This window comes from Lissotriton helveticus, chromosome 7, assembly GCF_964261635.1.
Source record: "Lissotriton helveticus chromosome 7, aLisHel1.1, whole genome shotgun sequence".
In the NCBI taxonomy this organism is placed as follows: domain Eukaryota; kingdom Metazoa; phylum Chordata; class Amphibia; order Caudata; family Salamandridae; genus Lissotriton; species Lissotriton helveticus.
In genome coordinates this window covers 1,864,910,228-1,864,929,448 of record NC_136068.1, presented here as the reverse complement: position 1 = coordinate 1,864,929,448, position 19,221 = coordinate 1,864,910,228, and the positions used below count along the sequence as shown (strand labels likewise).

The 19,221-nt window shown below is 42.6% G+C and overlaps 1 protein-coding gene across 1 annotated transcript in view; it reads left to right on the top strand.

The window, feature by feature from the left end:
• Nucleotides 1-19,221, top strand: part of LOC144767802 (putative DBH-like monooxygenase protein 2) — a 169,779-nt gene that overhangs the window by 131,411 nt on the left and 19,147 nt on the right. Inside the window, exon 11 of the mRNA XM_078651180.1 lies at nucleotides 5,315-5,445. Coding sequence (XP_078507306.1) covers nucleotides 5,315-5,445 — 131 coding nt within the window. The remainder of the gene's footprint in view (nucleotides 1-5,314; nucleotides 5,446-19,221) is intronic.

The window sequence follows — 19,221 nt, the reverse complement described above, 5'->3', positions numbered from 1 at the left end:
TAATGTCTCAAACAATTTTTGATTTCTAAATATAAATTTATTCTTCAGAATTTTCTAAATTTGAAAGAACTAGTAACATGTCCTCATCAGCAATGTCCTCATGAAAAGTCTCCAATGATGATTCTTGTAACTCTATGGTCTCCAAACACTCGATAAATTCGCCATCAAGAGATTGATCAAAAAAATCATTCAAGTCATCTCCTCCTTATGACAATATTTCATTATTGGTGCTCTCAATTTCAATCAATGTAGTGGAATCATTCAAGTCATCTCCTCCTTGTGACAATATTTCATTATTGGTGCTGTCCATTTCAATCAATCTAATGGAATCATACAAGTCATCTCCTCCTTGTGACAATATTTCATTATTGGTGCTCTCAATTTCAATCAATGTAGTGGAATCATTCAAGTCATCTCCTTGTGACAATATTTCATTCTTAGTGCTGTCCATTTCAATCAATCTAATGGAATCATACAAGTCATGTCCTCCTTGTGACAATATTTCATTATTGGTGCTCTCAATTTCAATCAATGTAGTGGACAATTCAAAAGAAATTGCCACGATCTCTTCATTGTGAGCCATTTTATTTTGAAATTGCTTGCTGTAAATTGCAGAAAAAAATAATCACTTTCATTTATCGTTTTTAGTAATACATAATATAAAACTAACTTTATCAAGTATTTAGTATAACAGAAGGACTGCAATTAAATAACAGAAAACATTTTTCAAATTATCTTCAAGTGTACAACATAGTTCCCCTTACAAATTAACAACTCACCTTTTTAAAAGTAGGAGAAGTGTTAGTACTGTGTAAATCAAACACCAGAAATTCACCACCAAAAATTCCTCACAAATGTACCTCAGACAGTAGTATCACAAAATGGCTGTGGTTTCCTCTCATTTGAAATATATACATAACCAATTAACTTTCATCACACACAAATACAAAACCAAAGTAACATTTTAATTGGTTCTAAATTTCAACACTTTCAAATGTGTTTTCCCCATGCAATTTTCCATAGGACATTTACATACGTCTACAGCCTGAATGGCTGAACGGAATTACACCAAACTTGGCAAAATGGTACATCAAACCTAAGAGGTCAGGAAGGATCTACTATGCCCCCTATGGTCATTTCCCCCTTCGCTTTGGCCTCCTCTTGTCTCTCAATCCTACCGAGAGACAAGATGGCGGCCGCTACGGACTGTTTGGAATGTTGACAGACGCCGGAGAACCAATCAGCTTCGCAAAGCTCCGTAACGCGAAAAGTACGCGAAGCGGAGCGCTGTTACAGATATATATCTTTTTTTGAACGTTAATTTCTCAAAATCCACTGGAGCACATATATTGAGACCTAGCAAAGGCACATCGGGCTACCAGTCCCTAATATTTTGCCAAGTTTCGTGCAAATCCATTCAGCCGTTCGATTATTATTATTTTTATTTTTTTGCCCCGCGGGGCCCTTTTAAAACCTCCACATCAAACGTAGGGGGTCAGCGAGGATCTACTATTCCCCCTTATGGTCATTTGCCCCTTCGCTTTGGCCTCCTCTTGTCTCTCGATCCTACCGAGAGACAAGATGGCGGCCGCTACGGACTGTTTGGAATGTTGACAGACGCCGGAGAACCAATCAGCTTCGCTTCACAAAGCTCCGTTGCGCGAAAAGTACGCGTCCTGGAGCGTTGCCCGGTCCGCTGTTACAGATATATATCTTTTTTTAAACGTTAATTTCTCAAAATCCACTGTAGCACATATATTGAGACCTACAAAAGGCACATCGGGCTACCAGTCCCTACAATTTTGCCAAGTTTCATGCAAATCCATTCACCCGTTCGGGCTAAAAGTGAGGCCAACCGCCCTATGGAAAACTCAATGTTAAAAACACGTTTTGGGACCCCCCTTTTTTCTCAGCCCCCCCTTGACAAACCCCCCCCCCAAATTTTCAAGGGCTGCTCAGAAACAAAATGTGCCATTTTCCTGAAAATTTCAGCCAATTCCGTCCACAAACGCCAAAGTTATTAGACATAGAATTTTCAAAAAACCCATAGAGAAAAAATCCTAACTATATATACCTACTGGCGACCGCCAGTAGGTAATATATATATATATATATATATATATATATATATATATATATATATATATATATATATATATATATATATTTTCACTAATTTGCCGACTGACACAAAACCCCCAGCTTTGCAAACCTCGAAATGTGCTGGTGGGAGGAGCAGGTATCCTGGGTGGATGAGATTCAGGAGTATATGGGCCATGTATTAATATGTACTTGATACAGTAACAATCTTTTCCTATTGTAGAATGGTCCCAAAGAAAAGCCATGTACTCTCATGAACAGACTGAAGGATAATCCTTTAAATTTATGATTTACCACCACTATGAGTTAAAAACTGATTGATTTCCTTGATGAGAGAATATTAATAGAGAATGGTAAGGTAATCATTACCATTCATAATAAGGAAACTGCTGGGAAAGTGGATTCCATTTTAATAGTCACCATCCCCAAAGTTTGATTATCAGTATCCCCATTGGGGACCTGTTAAGATGTAAGAGAGTATGTAGTATGGACACAGAATCCAGAAGACAATCCGTTTATACAAAACAAAGATTTCAGAACAGAGGATATACCTCTAAGGTATTGAGTAGCGGAGAAGAAAGTTACTCCCCTGACTAGAAATCAGATCCTATTCCCTAATGAAAACAAGAACATTGTAAACCCAAAAATATGGTTCATCACCATCTATAATTCTTGCTCAAACAGGATTAGAAATCTGATTGACAAGCATTTTGGGAATTCTGAGAAAGAACACAGTAAAAGTCACAGATTTGATGCCGAAACCTTCCATCACTTATAGAATAGGGAATACTTTGCTCCCTATGGCCCTTAGGGACATGTGTGAAAGCCTTTCTGTTAGAGAGCATTGCATAAATAAAACCCCCCAAGCCTTATTCTGAAAAGAGCCTTTGATGTGCTTCATTTTATAAAGTGAAATCCCTTTCCAGGCGGTGTTTTGTTATGTGTATTGATTTGTCGTGTTTTAGCCTCTGTGTGGGACAGGGGTGTTCTGTATTATCTGGAAATGCGAAGCAAGACAGGAAGGTGCATCTTTTTGGTGCTTTCCAAGGTTTACCAATTCTCATAAATCTGGGAATGCATCAAAATCCAAATCCATGGGAGTTGCGTAGAAACATCCAAGCAACGCCCATGGAACACCTACCTAGGGCAGAATAAGTCACATCGATTTGCACTGCGTTTTTTACTCCAGATTTATTGAGCTACACGGGGTCAAGCAAAGTGGCCTTACGTGGATCAATAAACCTCATTTAAGGTCTTTGTCACTTATGTACCACATTTCCTGGTACAAACATGTTGCAAACCGGGCCATACATTTGGCCCAATGTGACTTGTGCATCCTTTCATGCTCTGATATCATGGTTCCCTAATAAAGGACACAGGACCCTTTTCCTCTCGCTTTCTAAGAGAGGATGATTTAAAAGGAGATGAATTAATGAGTATTTCATTTGTAGCTCACTGAACCAATACCCATACTTCTAAATCTAGGGATTTTCCAGCAGGGATCCACTGCTATAAGAGACTGGAGTACAGTGTTCAATATTCATTTGTGAAACCTTAAACAAACAAGGAAATGTCTCAGCATCACCAAAGCTTCTGACTGACTGATCAACTAATTGCTTTAATTTAAATAAAATCTATCACAGGTGTTGCAAAAGGTGACTAATGTGACCCGATCATGGGCTCAATCTATTGGAACAATACAGTGTACGCATGGTTCATTGTGCTTAGTTGCATTCTAAAGGATATGAATCTCAGTTGGTGAAGATAGTCTCTACTCTTTGCTGTTGATCCTATGTATAAAAATAGCTGTGCCATGATACTGTTAGTAACACTAGTTTGAAAATCAGTTTATCAAAACAAAGTCCTTCACTTTAATGAAGGAGAAGTTTATCGATCATGTTTATTGAATTTGTTTGCTCCGTGTTTCAATTCTCTCTTTACATGTTTCCTAAATGGACCTAAAAAGTGATTGGATGCATACCTTTTGCATGTACATGTGTATTATTTTTATAAATATTGTAAATGAATTTGTATTCATGTTTTTTTAAAGAATCGTGTCTCTTGTGGTTCTGAAGAAGTTTAGTGACCTAAATGCATTGGCTGTGTCTAGCTGGCTGTTTTAAAAGCAAATTAAGAGATGAATGAACAAAGAAGTAGAGAGATGACTCACAGAACGAATGTGACCTTATCGATCAAGGATGATTTAGACCCCCTTATCCAAAATATATTTGCTTCTCTGCTCTTGTGGCAGTGGCAGCTGCTGTTTGAGGGGGGTCACCTACACCAGGGGCGGCTCTAGGCTCATGGCGGCCCTGGGCAGGGAGCGAGGAATGCAGGCGCAGAGGCCAGTGAAGAGGGGGGTCAGGGTGTTTGGAAGTTGAACAGATCCGGAGGCTGCCAAATCCCTGCCAAGGGCCGCCACGCAAATATGTATTCATCCTCAGAGGATTATTGGCTGTGGTGGCCCCTGAGGTTTGGTGGCCCTGTGCAGGTGCACAGCTTGCACATGCCTAAGGCCGCCCCTGCCTACACGTACAAATCAGAACTGGCTTTGTAGAGCTACTGTGAGGGCCATAAGTGTTTTGTAAATACATTGGACTATTTTAAAGCTGGTCATAGTAAGGAAACATTGCACTGCAAAAGTAGGCCTGGTGGTAAATTTCGTTCTGTTTGCGGAATTTGCGGAATTTGGGTAATTTCGCGTTCCGCGGAGAATGCAAAATTGCCCAAAATTTTGCATTCCGCGGCTACGAAATTTTTTGGTTGTTCGCGTCCACAAAGTGCGTGTTTGCGTGATATTTCCCTCCGAGCCCGCAAACAGCGATTGCGAACAGTAAAAAAGCTTCGCAAACAAGCAATTCCGCTTGTTTGTGGAATTTCTGCATGTTCGCTGAGATTTTTACCGTTTTGCGGAGATTTGCGTCACGTGATTACGCAAATTCCGCCCACCCCTATGCAAAAGTATCTGTCTACTTCATTGTGTGATCTGTTAGTTTAGGGTGAGGATAAAAGACTGGAATCCCACCAGAGAGGTCCAGTTAGGAGGCAAAGCGAAACACATTATAGGGCAGGCACATTACAAGCAGCACTGATGTCTGTGGCCACTGCCTGCCACTTTCTAGCCTGTATGTTACCCTTTTGTGTCACAGGTAGAAGTCACATAACCCGCGTGGCACCTGCCTGACTAGTCTTGTATGGTTGTGTCTCCCGACAGGGTGGTCTTAGCACCACTGATGAGATGTGCCTTGCTTTCCTTCTCTACTACCCCAGGAACGACATTGCTCAGTGTTGGAGCATCCCAGATTACAGCCCTGTCTCATCATTCCTTGGCTTCGACATCACCAGGTATGTGTCTGCTCTCATCTTATATCTGATGTAACTAACTGAGTTACTATTAATTCTCATTTTTGCCAATCAAGCACCTTGCTCTGTAAGGTATATACCCATCTCAGAGGCAGGTTATGTAGTAGCCCCTACTCAAAAAGTGAATTCTCTCCTTTGAAATCTAGGAAAAAGCATATTTACTATTGCTTTCATTTTTAACTCTATCTGTTATTAAGAAAGGCTCATCCTCCTCCCGTTAACACCAGCCATGGACAGCACACTCCCTAAGGGAACATGCAGGGAGGAAGATAGGGCAGGAGGGCCTAGAACTGGAGTTGGAGTAATGAATGCTATCAGTAAGCAATGGAATTGATTTCTTATGACCTGCCTTGCTCGTCTTGTCCTTCCTTTATGAGGCTCTACCGAGAGGGCTTGACCCGTGAACATATATCTGGGAAAAGTGGTATTCCTGTACTGAGGGGCATATTGATTAAAGAGTTGTATTACTCTTGTGCCACACAATTACTCTGCCCTGGGAAGGCCGTCCATGGGTGGAGCGTGGGTGTTCCCACACATCTACCCATGGTTTTTGGCTTATTCCCAGATTTATTATTACTGGTAGACCTGGAAATATATCAAAATTCTCCACCTCACAAGGTGAGGCGTAATGAGGAGAATTATTTGTATTTTTCCTCTTTACTTCCTCTTTTAATGTGCTGTATTCTGCAGCACACATAGAAAGAGGGAAATGCCTCTCAGGATTGTTTATGTGCAGAACGGTGCCCCTTCCTGCACAGAAACAATCCTGCATGGTGCAAGGGTGCCTGCATTGGCACTAGGCAGACGATTGAGTGTCACCACAAGGAAAATATAGGAATGCGCTCATTTCATTCCCTTCTCTATCACACTGCACAGCGCAGCACAGTGATTTGCTGCACTGCATGATTTTCAATAAATATTCTCACTTAATGTGGTTCCACACTTAACTGACCTTATTAACACAAAATTCATTCAACCAGTAATTCTGGTGTAAAATGCCAAGACCATTAAGGTAAACTTGATTTCAGAAAATGGTAAATGGTCCTGAATGGGGGACAGTCGTTACAACATAGTTTTTACCCCATTGTACCTTTACCATGCATTTTTTACCATGCATGATTTTAGAACGCATATGCTTTTAGAGCGTATGCGATTACCATGCATTTAACATTAAGTTCATGGGTGGTCTCCCCCACAAATTCATTTGTTATATATATATAAATATATATATAACAAATTCATTTGTTATATATATATAAATATATATATAAACAATGCGTGGTAAAGGCATACGTTGTAATAGCATATGCATGGTAAAGGCATTCCCAGCACTGTTACTTCATACAACCATCCTGAAACTTCCTTGGGCTCAATGGGCTCCCTTCTAGAGCAGTCAAGATAAGCAATCTATGTTAGGAACTTCACTTCTGGACAAGGCAGCCACATAGCGTCCCAGAGGTGGAGAAGGGCAAAAGATGTTACTCTCTCTACTTCCTAATGCCTGAGAAAGATGTCAGGCTCATATTGATTCTAGAGCTTCGATTCTTGAACACATTCTCCGCCCTGCATCCAGGGGGGTGCATCTTTTCATGTGTCCATCCTGTAGTGTCACAGAAGTTTCCTCAGTTTGTGCTTGTGTCGAATGACTTCCAGCTTATGGGCAATTTATTTAGCCCTGAAGACTTTTCTCCTATTGATCCAAATTAAACAGTGATAGTTTCTGACAGACAGCAACACGGCCACTGGTACTGCAACAAGTAGGTTGGTTTGGGTCAACAGCAATGTGCCAGGAAGCACTAATTATCTAATTAAGAGTTTTCCTGCCTCTCTGGAACTGCCAGGAAAACCGCCAAGCCTGTGGCGATTATGAATTAAATTGAGGGCGGGCGTTGCAGTATGGCTGCAGTCTCATGGAAGCGGGTATGTTAGGCTCATAGTAGAGGCTAAACAGCATACGCCACCATGCGAGAGCCTGTAGCACATTCCTGCCTGGTGTGGCATGTACCATATTGTGCAAGAGACAGTGTGCAGGAATGAAGGGGCAATTTAGGGGGGCACAACATGTGGCCTCCTGCATGCACCCCCATGGCCAAATTCATCCAGGGCTTTTTTAGAACCCCCTTACCTTCATTTCCACTACCCTTTTCATAGCAGGTTACCTACCATGAATTGGGGATGGAAATGCAGCTCATAATATGCTTGGCAGTGCCAGCCTCAGCACCACCAGCATATTCAGGCCCTTTGCAGACTGCTGCCGCAGCAGGATCCTGTATCCTGGCGGGGCAGCGATTTTGTAGCGGTCCCACAACCACCGTTATAATACGGTAGTGACCGCCACAACGAGTGCATAGGTCCAGGGACCGCCGTACTCGTAATAAGGCCCTAAGTCTCTGCCAGTGGCTCAACCGCCAAGGGAGCTCTCAATCTGCTTATCATTTGGTGGATTCCTTAAATACAGCAGTGCACGAGCTAAGCAGACATCATCTGGTGGTGCATGAAAGGTGTTTGCACCAGAAAGTGTGGCAAAGCATCAGTGGGGAATGCCTTGCATCAATTTTGAGCTACTGCAGAGGACACAGCGTCATGCTTCCTGCACACTAGAGTCTCTGCCTCAAGGCTCCCTGGGAAACACATTCAATCTGTATGCCTTTCCACTGCTGCTTCTTCTTTCCTGAGTTCTGAAGGTCAGGAGAGACTGAGCTCACATCATTTTGACTACTCTGTACTAACCCAAGAGACTGTTCCTCCTGTCTTCCGAGCCTGAAACTTTGACCTCTTCTCCATCTACCTATTCAGGAGAATGTTCTTTCTCAGCATTAAATCAGTTTTCTACACACAAACCTTCACAACCCACACCCCATTGTTTAGAACCAACTCAGAAGTTTTATTCTGCACTTAGAACTAGAGGACATAATTTTGGGGGCTTGGAACTCATGAACTAAATCAATGTATTCTTGCCTCTGGGTAAACATGTGGTCTGATGTGAGGAGCATCAGACTAACTCCCTTCAGGCCAAGTTATCTGATGTGACCCTTGACCCTACCAGGTGGGTCGCACCCCCTCCGCACAGTACCACCTGTGTGTTCCTGCTCTAGCGGCCGCTGCCGCTGCTGAGGAAGTTCGAGGCCCTCCACCACCCGCAGGCTACCACCTGTGCTTCATTCCTGGTGTCCAATGGTAGGCCGCAGGTAGGTTTGTTCATCCTCCGCTTTATCGCTTTTATTGTATTGCCTTTATTTTCATTGTTGTGTCGGTGACTGCTGTTGTCTGTCTTCCCGCGCTGCCTGTACATGGTCCATGCCCCTTTTTCTTCCCTCTGTTCCCCTTGCTGTCCCCGTGCTCTCTCTGCCCGGTCTTTCCTTCTGTACCCCTCGCTGCCTCCGTGTCCCTGCCCGGTTTTCCCTTCTGTTCCCCTCACTGCCCCCGTGCCTCTCTGCCCATTCTGTCTTCTGTTATTAGCTGCCCCTGTATTTCTGTATTCTGTATTTTGCCTCTGTGCCACTTGTTTTTCCGGTATTTCTGTGCCATTTTTGCCTTCTGTGACACTCGTTATTCCCTCATTTTTGTGCCTCTTTTGCCTTCTGTTCCACTCCTTTTTTGTGCCCTCTGCCCTCTGTTCCACTCGTTATTTGTGCCACTCTGCCCTCTGTGCCACTCATTTTCCCCTCATTTTTTGTGCCCTTTTGCCCTCTGTGCCACTTGTTTTTCCCTCATTTCTGATCCCCTATTTCCTTCTGTTATCTTCGTTGTTCCTCACCGCCCACGCCGCTGCGTCCCCTGTGGCCCCGCCCCCCTGACTGCACACTGCCTATTTGCTGCCCCGCCCACCCTCCTAGCTGCTTCTCCCTCCCATCTCCCCATATATGCCAGCCGCTGCGTGGCTGCTCTGCGGCCGCTTGCAGCGGGTACACTGCTGGCACGCTGAAGGCACGCCTAAAGCAAGCCCGTCTGCGCCCGTCCCCACCTGGATCGTGCCCAGCGCCAGAACCCCTGGTCCCCGCCACGACGACTGCCGAATCTATGACAAAATATCGACTACAAAAATATCGATGTATCAAAATATCGCAACAAAAATATCGAGTAGAATAATATCGGGATCCTATCTCTAACAAGGTAAGTACAAAAATATCGAAAAAAAATATCGATGTTAAAAATATCGTTTTTTAGAAAATATTGTTTTTTTTATAAAAAAAATAAAATATTAACAAAATAATACTTATAAATATAATAAACATAGTAAAATAGATTATAATATTTAAAATTAATAAATAATGTAATAAAAAAATAATAATAATACAAATATAATACATAGTATATACTTAATTAATAGTAATTGTAAAATAATTATTTTAATAAATTATAAATAAATGAAAATATAATAAATTACAAATACATTTATATACATAAAATAATAATATAAATAACAATTAATAATAATGTAAAACTAATAAAAACAATTTATTACATTTTGGATAGCGTAGGGGTAAAAATTACTAATCCCACTCCAGAGAATACAACATGAGGGAAAGTGTTGGAGAGCGTAGGGGTAACAATTACTATTCCCACTCTAGAGAGTGCAACATTAGGGAAAGTGTTGGATAGCGTAGGGGTAATAATTACTATTCCAACTCCAAAGAGCGCAACAGTAGGGAAAGTGTTGGATAGCGTAGGGATAAAAATTACTATTCCCACTACAGAGAGTGCAACAGTAGGGAAAGTGTTGGATAGCGTAGGGCTAACAATTACTATTCCCACTCCAGAGAGTGCAGCAGTAGGGAAAGTGTTGGATAGCGTAGGGGTAACAATTACTATTCCAACTCCAGAGAGTGCAACAGTCGGGAAAGTGTTGGATAGCGTAAGGGTATAAATTACTATTCCCACTCCAGAGAGTGCAACAGTAGGGATAGTGTTGGATAGCGTAGGGGTATAAATTACTATTCCTACTCCAGAGAGTGCAACAGTAGGTAAAGTGTTGAATAGCGTAGGGGTATAAATTACTATTCCCACTCCAGAGAATGCAACAGTAGGGAAAGTGTTGGATAGTGTAGGGGTAACAATTACTATTCCCACTCTAGAGAGGGCAACATTAGGGAAAGTGTTGGATAGCGTAGGGGTAATAATTACTATTCCAACTCCAAAGAGCGCAACAGTAGGGAAAGTGTTGGATAGCGTAGGGATAAAAATTACTATTCCCACTACAGAGAGTGCAACAGTAGGGAAAGTGTTGGATAGCGTAGGGCTAACAATTACTATTCCCACTCCAGAGAGTGCAGCAGTAGGGAAAGTGTTGGATAGCGTAGGGGTAACAATTACTATTCCAACTCCAGAGAGTGCAACAGTCGGGAAAGTGTTGGATAGCGTAAGGGTATAAATTACTATTCCCACTCCAGAGAGTGCAACAGTAGGGAAAGTGTTGGATAGCGTAGGGGTATAAATTACTATTCCTACTCCAGAGAGTGCAACAGTAGGTAAAGTGTTGAATAGCGTAGGGGTATAAATTACTATTCCCACTCCAGAGAATGCAACAGTAGGGAAAGTGTTGGATAGTGTAGGGGTAACAATTACTATTCCCACTCTAGAGAGGGCAACATTAGGGAAAGTGTTGGATAGCGTAGGGGTAATAATTACTATTTCAACTCCAAAGAGCCCAACAGTAGGGAAAGTGTTGGATAGCGTAGGGGTAAAAATTACTATTCCCACTCCAGAGAGTGCAACAGTATGGAAAGTGTTGGATAGCGTAGGGGTAAAAATTACTATTCCCACTCCAGAGAGTGCCACAGTAGGGAAAGTGTTGGATAGCCTAGGGGTACCAATTACTATTCCCACTCCAGAGAATGCAACAGTAGGGAAAGTGTTGGATAGCGTAGGGGTAAAAATTACTATTCCCACTCCAGAGAGTGCCACAGTAGGGAAAGTGTTGGATAGCCTAGGGGTACCAATTACTGTTCCCACTCCAGAGAATGCAACAGTAGGGAAAGTGTTGGATAGCGTAGGGGTAACAATTACTATTCCCACTCCAGAGAGTGCAACAGTAGGGAAAGTGTTGGATAGCGTAAGGGTAACAATTACTATTCCAACTCCAGAGAGTGCAACAGTAGGGAAAGTGCTGGATAGCGTAAGGGTATAAATTACTATTCCCACTCCAGAGAGTGCAACAGTAGGGAAAGTGTTGGATAGCGTAGGGGTATACATTACTATTCCCACTCCAGAGAGTGCAACAGTAGGGAAAGTGTTGGATAGCGTAGGGGTAATAATTACTATTCCAACTCCAAAGAGCGCAACAGTACGGAAAGTGTTGGATAGCGTAGGGGTAAAACATTACCATTCCCACTCCAGAGAGTGCAACAGTAGGGAAAATGTTGGATAGCGTAGGAGTAAAAATAACATACTTATAAATAAATGTTTTATTTTAAATAATAAAAATATTAACTATTAAATAGATATAAACTATTTACAAATACCAATACATAATTATTAAAACATGATGAGCAAAATATATCTAATTTAAAGAATTTATAAAAATACCATTTATTAATATTTAATTAATTAATAATTAATTAACAATTAGATAATTAACAAAACAATTAATTAAAGAACATTACTTAATTACATTTACATTACTTCCCACCCTATTCCCCTATAAACCCACAACCCACTATAGAACATAATTATCAATTAATCAATTAATTAAAATTAATTACCGAATAATTAAAAATATTTACCAATTAATAAAAAGTAATTTATAATTCCTACTAATTCCTAATTAATTTAACATCATTAAATTACTTCCCACCCTATTCGCCTATAAACCCACAACCCGCTACAGAACATAATTATCAATTAAACAATTAATTAAAATTAATTACCAATTAATTAAAAATAATTACCAAGTAATAATTATTCATTTTTAATTGCTACTAATTATTTATTAATTTAACATAATTAAATTAGTTCCCACCCTATTCCCCTATAAACCCACAGCCCGCTACAGAACATAATTATCAATTATTCAATTATTTAAAATTAATTACCAATTAAATAAAAATAATTACCAAATAATAATAATTATTTTTGAATTGCTACTAATTAATAATTAATTTAACATAATTAAATTACTTCCCACCCTATTCCCCTATAAACCCACAACCCGCTGCAGAACATAATTACCAATTAATCAATTAATTAAAAATGAATTACCAATTAATAAAAAATATTTACCAATAATAAATATTAATTTATAATTCCTACTAATTAATAATTAATTTAACATAATTAAATTACTTCCCACCCTATTCCCCTATAAACCCACCACCCGCTACAGTACTAAAATACAAAATTTAATTAAATTACATAAAATTTAATAAAAAACATAATAAATACATAATAACATACACAAAAATATTTAAAAAATCGATATTGGTAACATCGAAATTATTAACATCGATATTACTTACATCGATATTTTAAACTTCGATATTACTAATATCGATATTAAATATATCGATATTACTTACCTTCTATATTTTGTCCCTTCGATATTAAAACTTCGATATTAGTGTATGTCGATATTAAAAGTTCGATATTTTGTCTGCATACCAAGACTGCCGCCACTACGATGCCAGCACTTTGCACGCTCTCAACCAATGAGCGTGCCGATGAACCACCCGCCAAGAAAGACCCCAACCACCTCTGAATCAAACTACTGAACACCCGCTCTGCGCTCAAGCCTGCCGTCGAGGTCTGGGACCTGCTTGACACAACATACCCGGATGTCGCCTTCCTGAGAGAGACCTGGTTTAACAACTCCTCTGCACCCGACATCGCCATAGCCATCCCAGATGGCTACAAGATCACCCACAGAGACCGCACCTACGGAGTCGGAGGAGGAATCACCATCGTCCACAGGAACAGCATCAGGGTCTTGACTAGCACCGATGACATGCTCAGCACCGCTGAACACATGCATTTCCAGATCCACACAGACCCTAAGTCCCCCCTCAGAGGCACCCTCGTCTACCGCCCCCCCGGACCCCGCCCCCAGTTCAGTGACTCTATCTCTGACTTGATCAGCACGCACGCCCTGACCTCCACCGACTACATCCTCCTCGGAGACCTGAACTTTCACATTGAGAACAACAATGACAACAACTCTACAACCCTGATCGATAACCTTGCCAACCTTGGACTGAAGCAACTCGTCACAACACCCACCCACTCCGCCAGACACATGCTCGACCCCGTCTTCTCCTCAAGCCTGAACGTCTCCGTCAGCCACACCACCGAACTTCTCTGGACTGACCACCACTGCATCCACTTTGCCTTCCAAAAACCCACCAGACACCACTGCAGCCAACAGATCCCCCACTGCTGCTGGAGCAAAATCACCGAAGACCAACTACACGCAAACCTTGCTCTCAGCCCACACACCGAACCCTCCAACACAGACGACGCTGCCCACAGCCTCAGACGCTGGATCGAGGACTGCACCAACACCCTCACCCCACTGAATAAACCCTACCACAGAGACACCAGCAAGAGGGCCAGCTGGTTCACCCCAGAACTCCTAGCCTCCAAGCAAGCCTGCTGGAAACTAGAGAAGACATGGTACAGTGAACACAGTCCGGACAGCCATGCAGCACACAAGTATGCCATCCGCAACCACCACCACCTCACCAGGGCAGCCAAGAGGACCTCCTTCAAAGACCGCCTCGACAACAACATACACAATAGCAAGGAGCCCTTCAAGATCATAAAGGAACTCCCCAACCCCAGCTCCAACACCAACGAAATCCCGCCATCGCAAGCCCTGTGCGACTCCCTCGCCACCTTCTTCCACTGCAAGATAGCAGAAATCCACGACAGCTTCAACACCCCGACAGCACCAACAGACAGCAACACAACAGACCCTCCACACACAATCGATCACAACCCCCTGCTAGCCTGGGCCAGCGTGAGCATCGATGACACCATCAAGACCATGCACACAATTCACTCCGGCTCTCCATCAGACCCATTCCTGCAGCACGTCTTCAACAGAGCAAGCAGCTCCATTGCCCCCTATCAATCTCTCCCTCGAGACCGCGACCTTCCCAGAGATCTGGAAACACACCGAGATCAACGCCATGCTAAAAAAACCTAAGGCAGACCCAAGAGACCTCAAGAACTTCTGGCCCATCTCTCTGCTCCCCTTCCCGGCCAAAGTCATCGAGAAAATCGTCAACAGACAGCTAACCCGATACCTCGAAGAAAACAGAATCCTGGACCCTTCCCAGTCTGGGTTGCGCAGCAACCACAGCACCAAGACTGCCCTCATCGCCGCCACCGAAGACACCAGGACCCTGCTGGACAATGGCAAGACCGCAGCACTCATCCTCCTAGACCTCTCTGCCGCCTTCGATACCGTCTCCTGCCGCACACTACGCGCATGCCTCCACACCGCAGGGATCCTAGACTAGGCTCTGGATTGGACCACCTCCTTCCTCTCCAGCAGAACCCAGAGCGTCCGCCTCCCCCATTCTTTTCCAAAGCCTCCGAGACCATCTGCGGCGTACCCCAGGGATCCTCCCTCAGCCTGACGCTGTTCAACATTTACATTGCCCCGCTCGCACACGTAGCCCGCCAGCGCGACCTCAACATAATCTAATACGCTGACGACACTCAGCTGATCCTCTCCATCACCATGGACCCTATCACCGCAACAGCTAACCTCCACGAAGGAATGAAGGCCGTTGCCGACTGGATGAAGACCAGCTGTCTGAAGCTGAACTCGGACAAGACGGAGGTCCTCATCCTCGGCCCCAACCCTTCAGCCTGGGAAGAGTCTTGGTGGCCAACGGCACTGCGGCAGCCCCGACACCCACCGACCACGCACGCAACCTGGGAATCATCCTCAACTCAAAGTTCTCATTGACCAAGCAAGTCAACGCCGTCTCCTCCTTCTGCTTCAACACCCTCCGCATGCTCCGCAAGATTTACAGATGGATCCCAACAGATACAAGAAAGATAGTCACCCAGGCCCCCGTCAGCAGCAGACTTGACTACGGAAACGCCCTCTACGAGGGAGCCCCGACCAAGCTCATCAAATGACTACAACGCATCCAAAATGCCTTGGCACGACTGATCCTTGACGTACCACGCCATGGCCGAATCACCCCCCACCTGAGAAACCTGCACTGGCTTCCCGTCAACAAGAGGATATCCTTCAAGCTCCTCACCCATGCACACAAGGCACTCCACAAGACCGGCCAAGCCTACCTTAACAGATGGCTCTCCTTCTACATCCCCAACTGCCAGCTACGCTCCGCCGACCTCTCACCCGCCGCCGTCCCACGCATCTGAAGAACAACCACGGGTGAGAGATCCTTTTCCCACCTCGCCGCCAAGACATAGAACACCCTTCCACTGAGCCTACGACAGACCCAATACCTGCTGACCTTCAGGAGGATACTCAAGACCTGGCTGTTCGATCAGTAGCGCCAGAGCCTTGAGTCCCTCGCGGGTATGTAGTGCGCTTTACAAATGATTGATTGATTGATTGATTGATTGTTGAATGCCTAGCAAGGCTTTCTGTGAGTATAGTTAAATGTTATGTCAACCCCTTTAGTCCTTTTTTCATTTGTCTAACTAAACATTGTTGTTTAAGTCATTATTGTGATGTGGTTCTTGAAAGGGCATACTTATATGCTTACTCCTGCACCTTCAGTCATGCCGCAGTTGGATCCTAACTTGGTTTTCACTTTCTTGATATGCACTGTTTGATCCTATGCACAGCTGTTCTGTGATATAGGTGTGTATTATGAAGGCTTTCCTTATTACAAAGACATCTGTGTTCCATGTAAGTGAGCTATAGGTGATGTCAGTACACCAACCATAATTCCCAATCATTCCTGACAACTTGGTGCTTTGAACTTTGGTTTCTTTCTGCCAATTGTAGTGTGGCCCTTGTATGTGTGGGAGTATATCACACTTACTAGCTTTGTTTCTCTTCCACATTCTACTAAATAGGTTAGAAGGCTTCATCAGTTGGATTTGAAGAGGGCCTTTAGTTTCTACATAAATCTGACTATTTTGTAAAGGGGTGGATGACTAGCGTTTGCTGAATGCTGTGGTACTAGGAAAGGAAGGACCATTTTGAAACGAACATTCCCAAAATGCATAAAACTTGTGCAGAAGAATGTGTTGCACCTTGGCAAAGAAGGAACTTCCTGAGGGCATTTTGGCCCATTCCTCATCAACCAAGGCTACCACTACCATTCACTGGGGATCAGTGTTCCAGTGCGGAACATATGCCAGGCTTCTAATTGTGCATCTGTTGACAAATTCACCCCACACTGTCTCGACTCTCAAGTCTGTTAACAGGTGCATTCTTCCCCTCCGTCCTGCACAACTGGTTAAAGGCCCATCCCTCAGATCCTTCACCATCTCTGATGTACTGCTTTCATTTCTGCAGGTAGAAGTATCCATCAAAAGAAGAAATGACTTACCTTCAGTAACATTCTTTTTAGGGGATACTCTCTCCAACTGCAGATTGCTCACCTCCCTCCCGGTGGAGTGGGCTCTGTGGAGCAGGCTTTTATGTTCCCATAGAGGCCCCAAGTTAGGTCCTCCACCCTGTCATGTTTGTAATCTGTTATAATTGATCAAAGCCAAAATGCTCACAAGAATATCAAAAGAAAATTGATGTCAGTGTGTAGGGTTGATATTCATATATGGCTACTTGCCATCCCTTCTGAAGGCAGTTCTAAGCCTGATAATACCATCTACCAGCGTGTTAGAGTAATTGCTGAAAAAGTTTCAGATGCAGTGCAGAGCTTGCAAAGAAACTTGCAAGCTAAGGAATCTCTGGTTAGGTAGAGTATCCAACAGGTGGCTACAAAGGTAAAAATATTATTCTTCAGTCCTATCCAACTACAACTGCAAACTGATCAACAGAAATTGCATTACTTGTTGACTGGAGTAAATTTCATAATCAGTATTTTTTTACATTTTTCAAATAGACATAGGATAGGCTCTGCACACCATATTTAGAAATCTCTGCAGACCTGGTAGAGCTCCATGTTCCTTTAAAGGAGTCGCTGTTGTGGCAGCTCATCTGAAGGAGCTGAAAGTTTGCTGAGTGGATGCCATGTTTCATACTGCCACTTGAAAAAGTAGCATCTCCTGATTAGGAGACGTCCACTGAGCATTGCTTGAAACCCGCATTGGCGGGATGTATAAGGTCTGTTGGCAATGTATACACAAACTGTAGACTCAAATACTCTTGATGAGCTTGTGAAGATTTTAATCATAGTTCGATATTCAATTTTTCATATCCATAACTAAACAATTTTTATGGCAGATGATGAAATATCGCTGTGCACTGTAGATGTCAAATCCCTATATACCTCAATTCCACATAACTTAGGCCTTGAAGTTATGTTATGTTACACTTTATTGAATTCTAACCTCAAACAAAGTTTTCAACTGTTTCTCATGGAATTGCTATATTTTACTATCTATCAGAATTACTTCAGATGGGAAGACCAGTGGTTTTTACAACTCACTGGTACTTCCATGGGCAATTGCACTGCTCCAGCCTACGCCAATATTTTCATGAACAAATTTGAAAAAAAGGACATTCTGAGATTGGATATTTGGGAAAAACACACTTCTGTATTCCTGAGATTCATTGATGACATTTTTATTTTATTGAAGGGCTCACACGCCACCCTCAATACAGCACTAGATTATTCTAGTGACATCAATGACAGAATTCAATTTACCTATGAGGTTCATGAAAGCAGTATAGCATTCCTTGATGTACAAATCAGCAGAGTCAACAACAAATTGGAAACTAACCTCTTCAGAAAGACAACTGATAGGAATAACATAGCTGCATTATAACAGCTTTCATCAGAAAACTCAAAAATCATTTACCATATTCTCAACAACTGAGGGTTAAAAGAAAAGTATCTAACCCTGTCAACCTGAAGGAATAAAGCAACACATTGTTAAAAAGATTTAGCCAACAAGGTTACCCTTGCAGCGTGCTAGAACAAGTCAGATTACGCAGCACGACCAAATCCAGAACAGAACTCATGACCCAAGTTCAGAAAAAAGAGCAAAGGCGCATGGTAATAGTGTCGAAATTTTCCATCATGAGTCACCGATTCAAGGAATCTATTAACAACCATGGCTCCATCCTGGCCTTAGAACCAGACTACAAAAGCATTTTTGCAGAGACGCCGATTTTTACATACAGTAGAGGCAAGAACCTTAAACAATGAATCACATGACTTAAGACACCCAACAAACATTAACAAAGGATCATCACAGTACTACAATTGCAGCAACGATTATATTATCATAAAACGGTCACTGATAACTCATCCCATGAAAGGGACAAGAATTCACTTGAGAGTGACAGCAAACTGCAATTTAACTAATGTGATTTACCTTCTTAAATGCCAATGCGGCCTAGTATACGTGGGAAAAACTGAAAGAAAAATCAAGACCAGAATACACGTATAAGAGCAACATCCGGGCCAAAAATATGGACTCAGTGGTTGCTGCCCACTTTATTGAAAATCTCCATAACATCAGTCAACTCAAGTTCATGATCCTGGAAGTGGTGGACAAACATGAAGACAGTGACAATAAAAACCGTCTTCTCCAAAGGGAGTATTATTGGATTACATTTCTCGACTCCTTAAAACCTCATGATCTTAACGACTGAACGGAATTCCTATGTTTTCTGTAACACACTCTCTGACTTCCTTC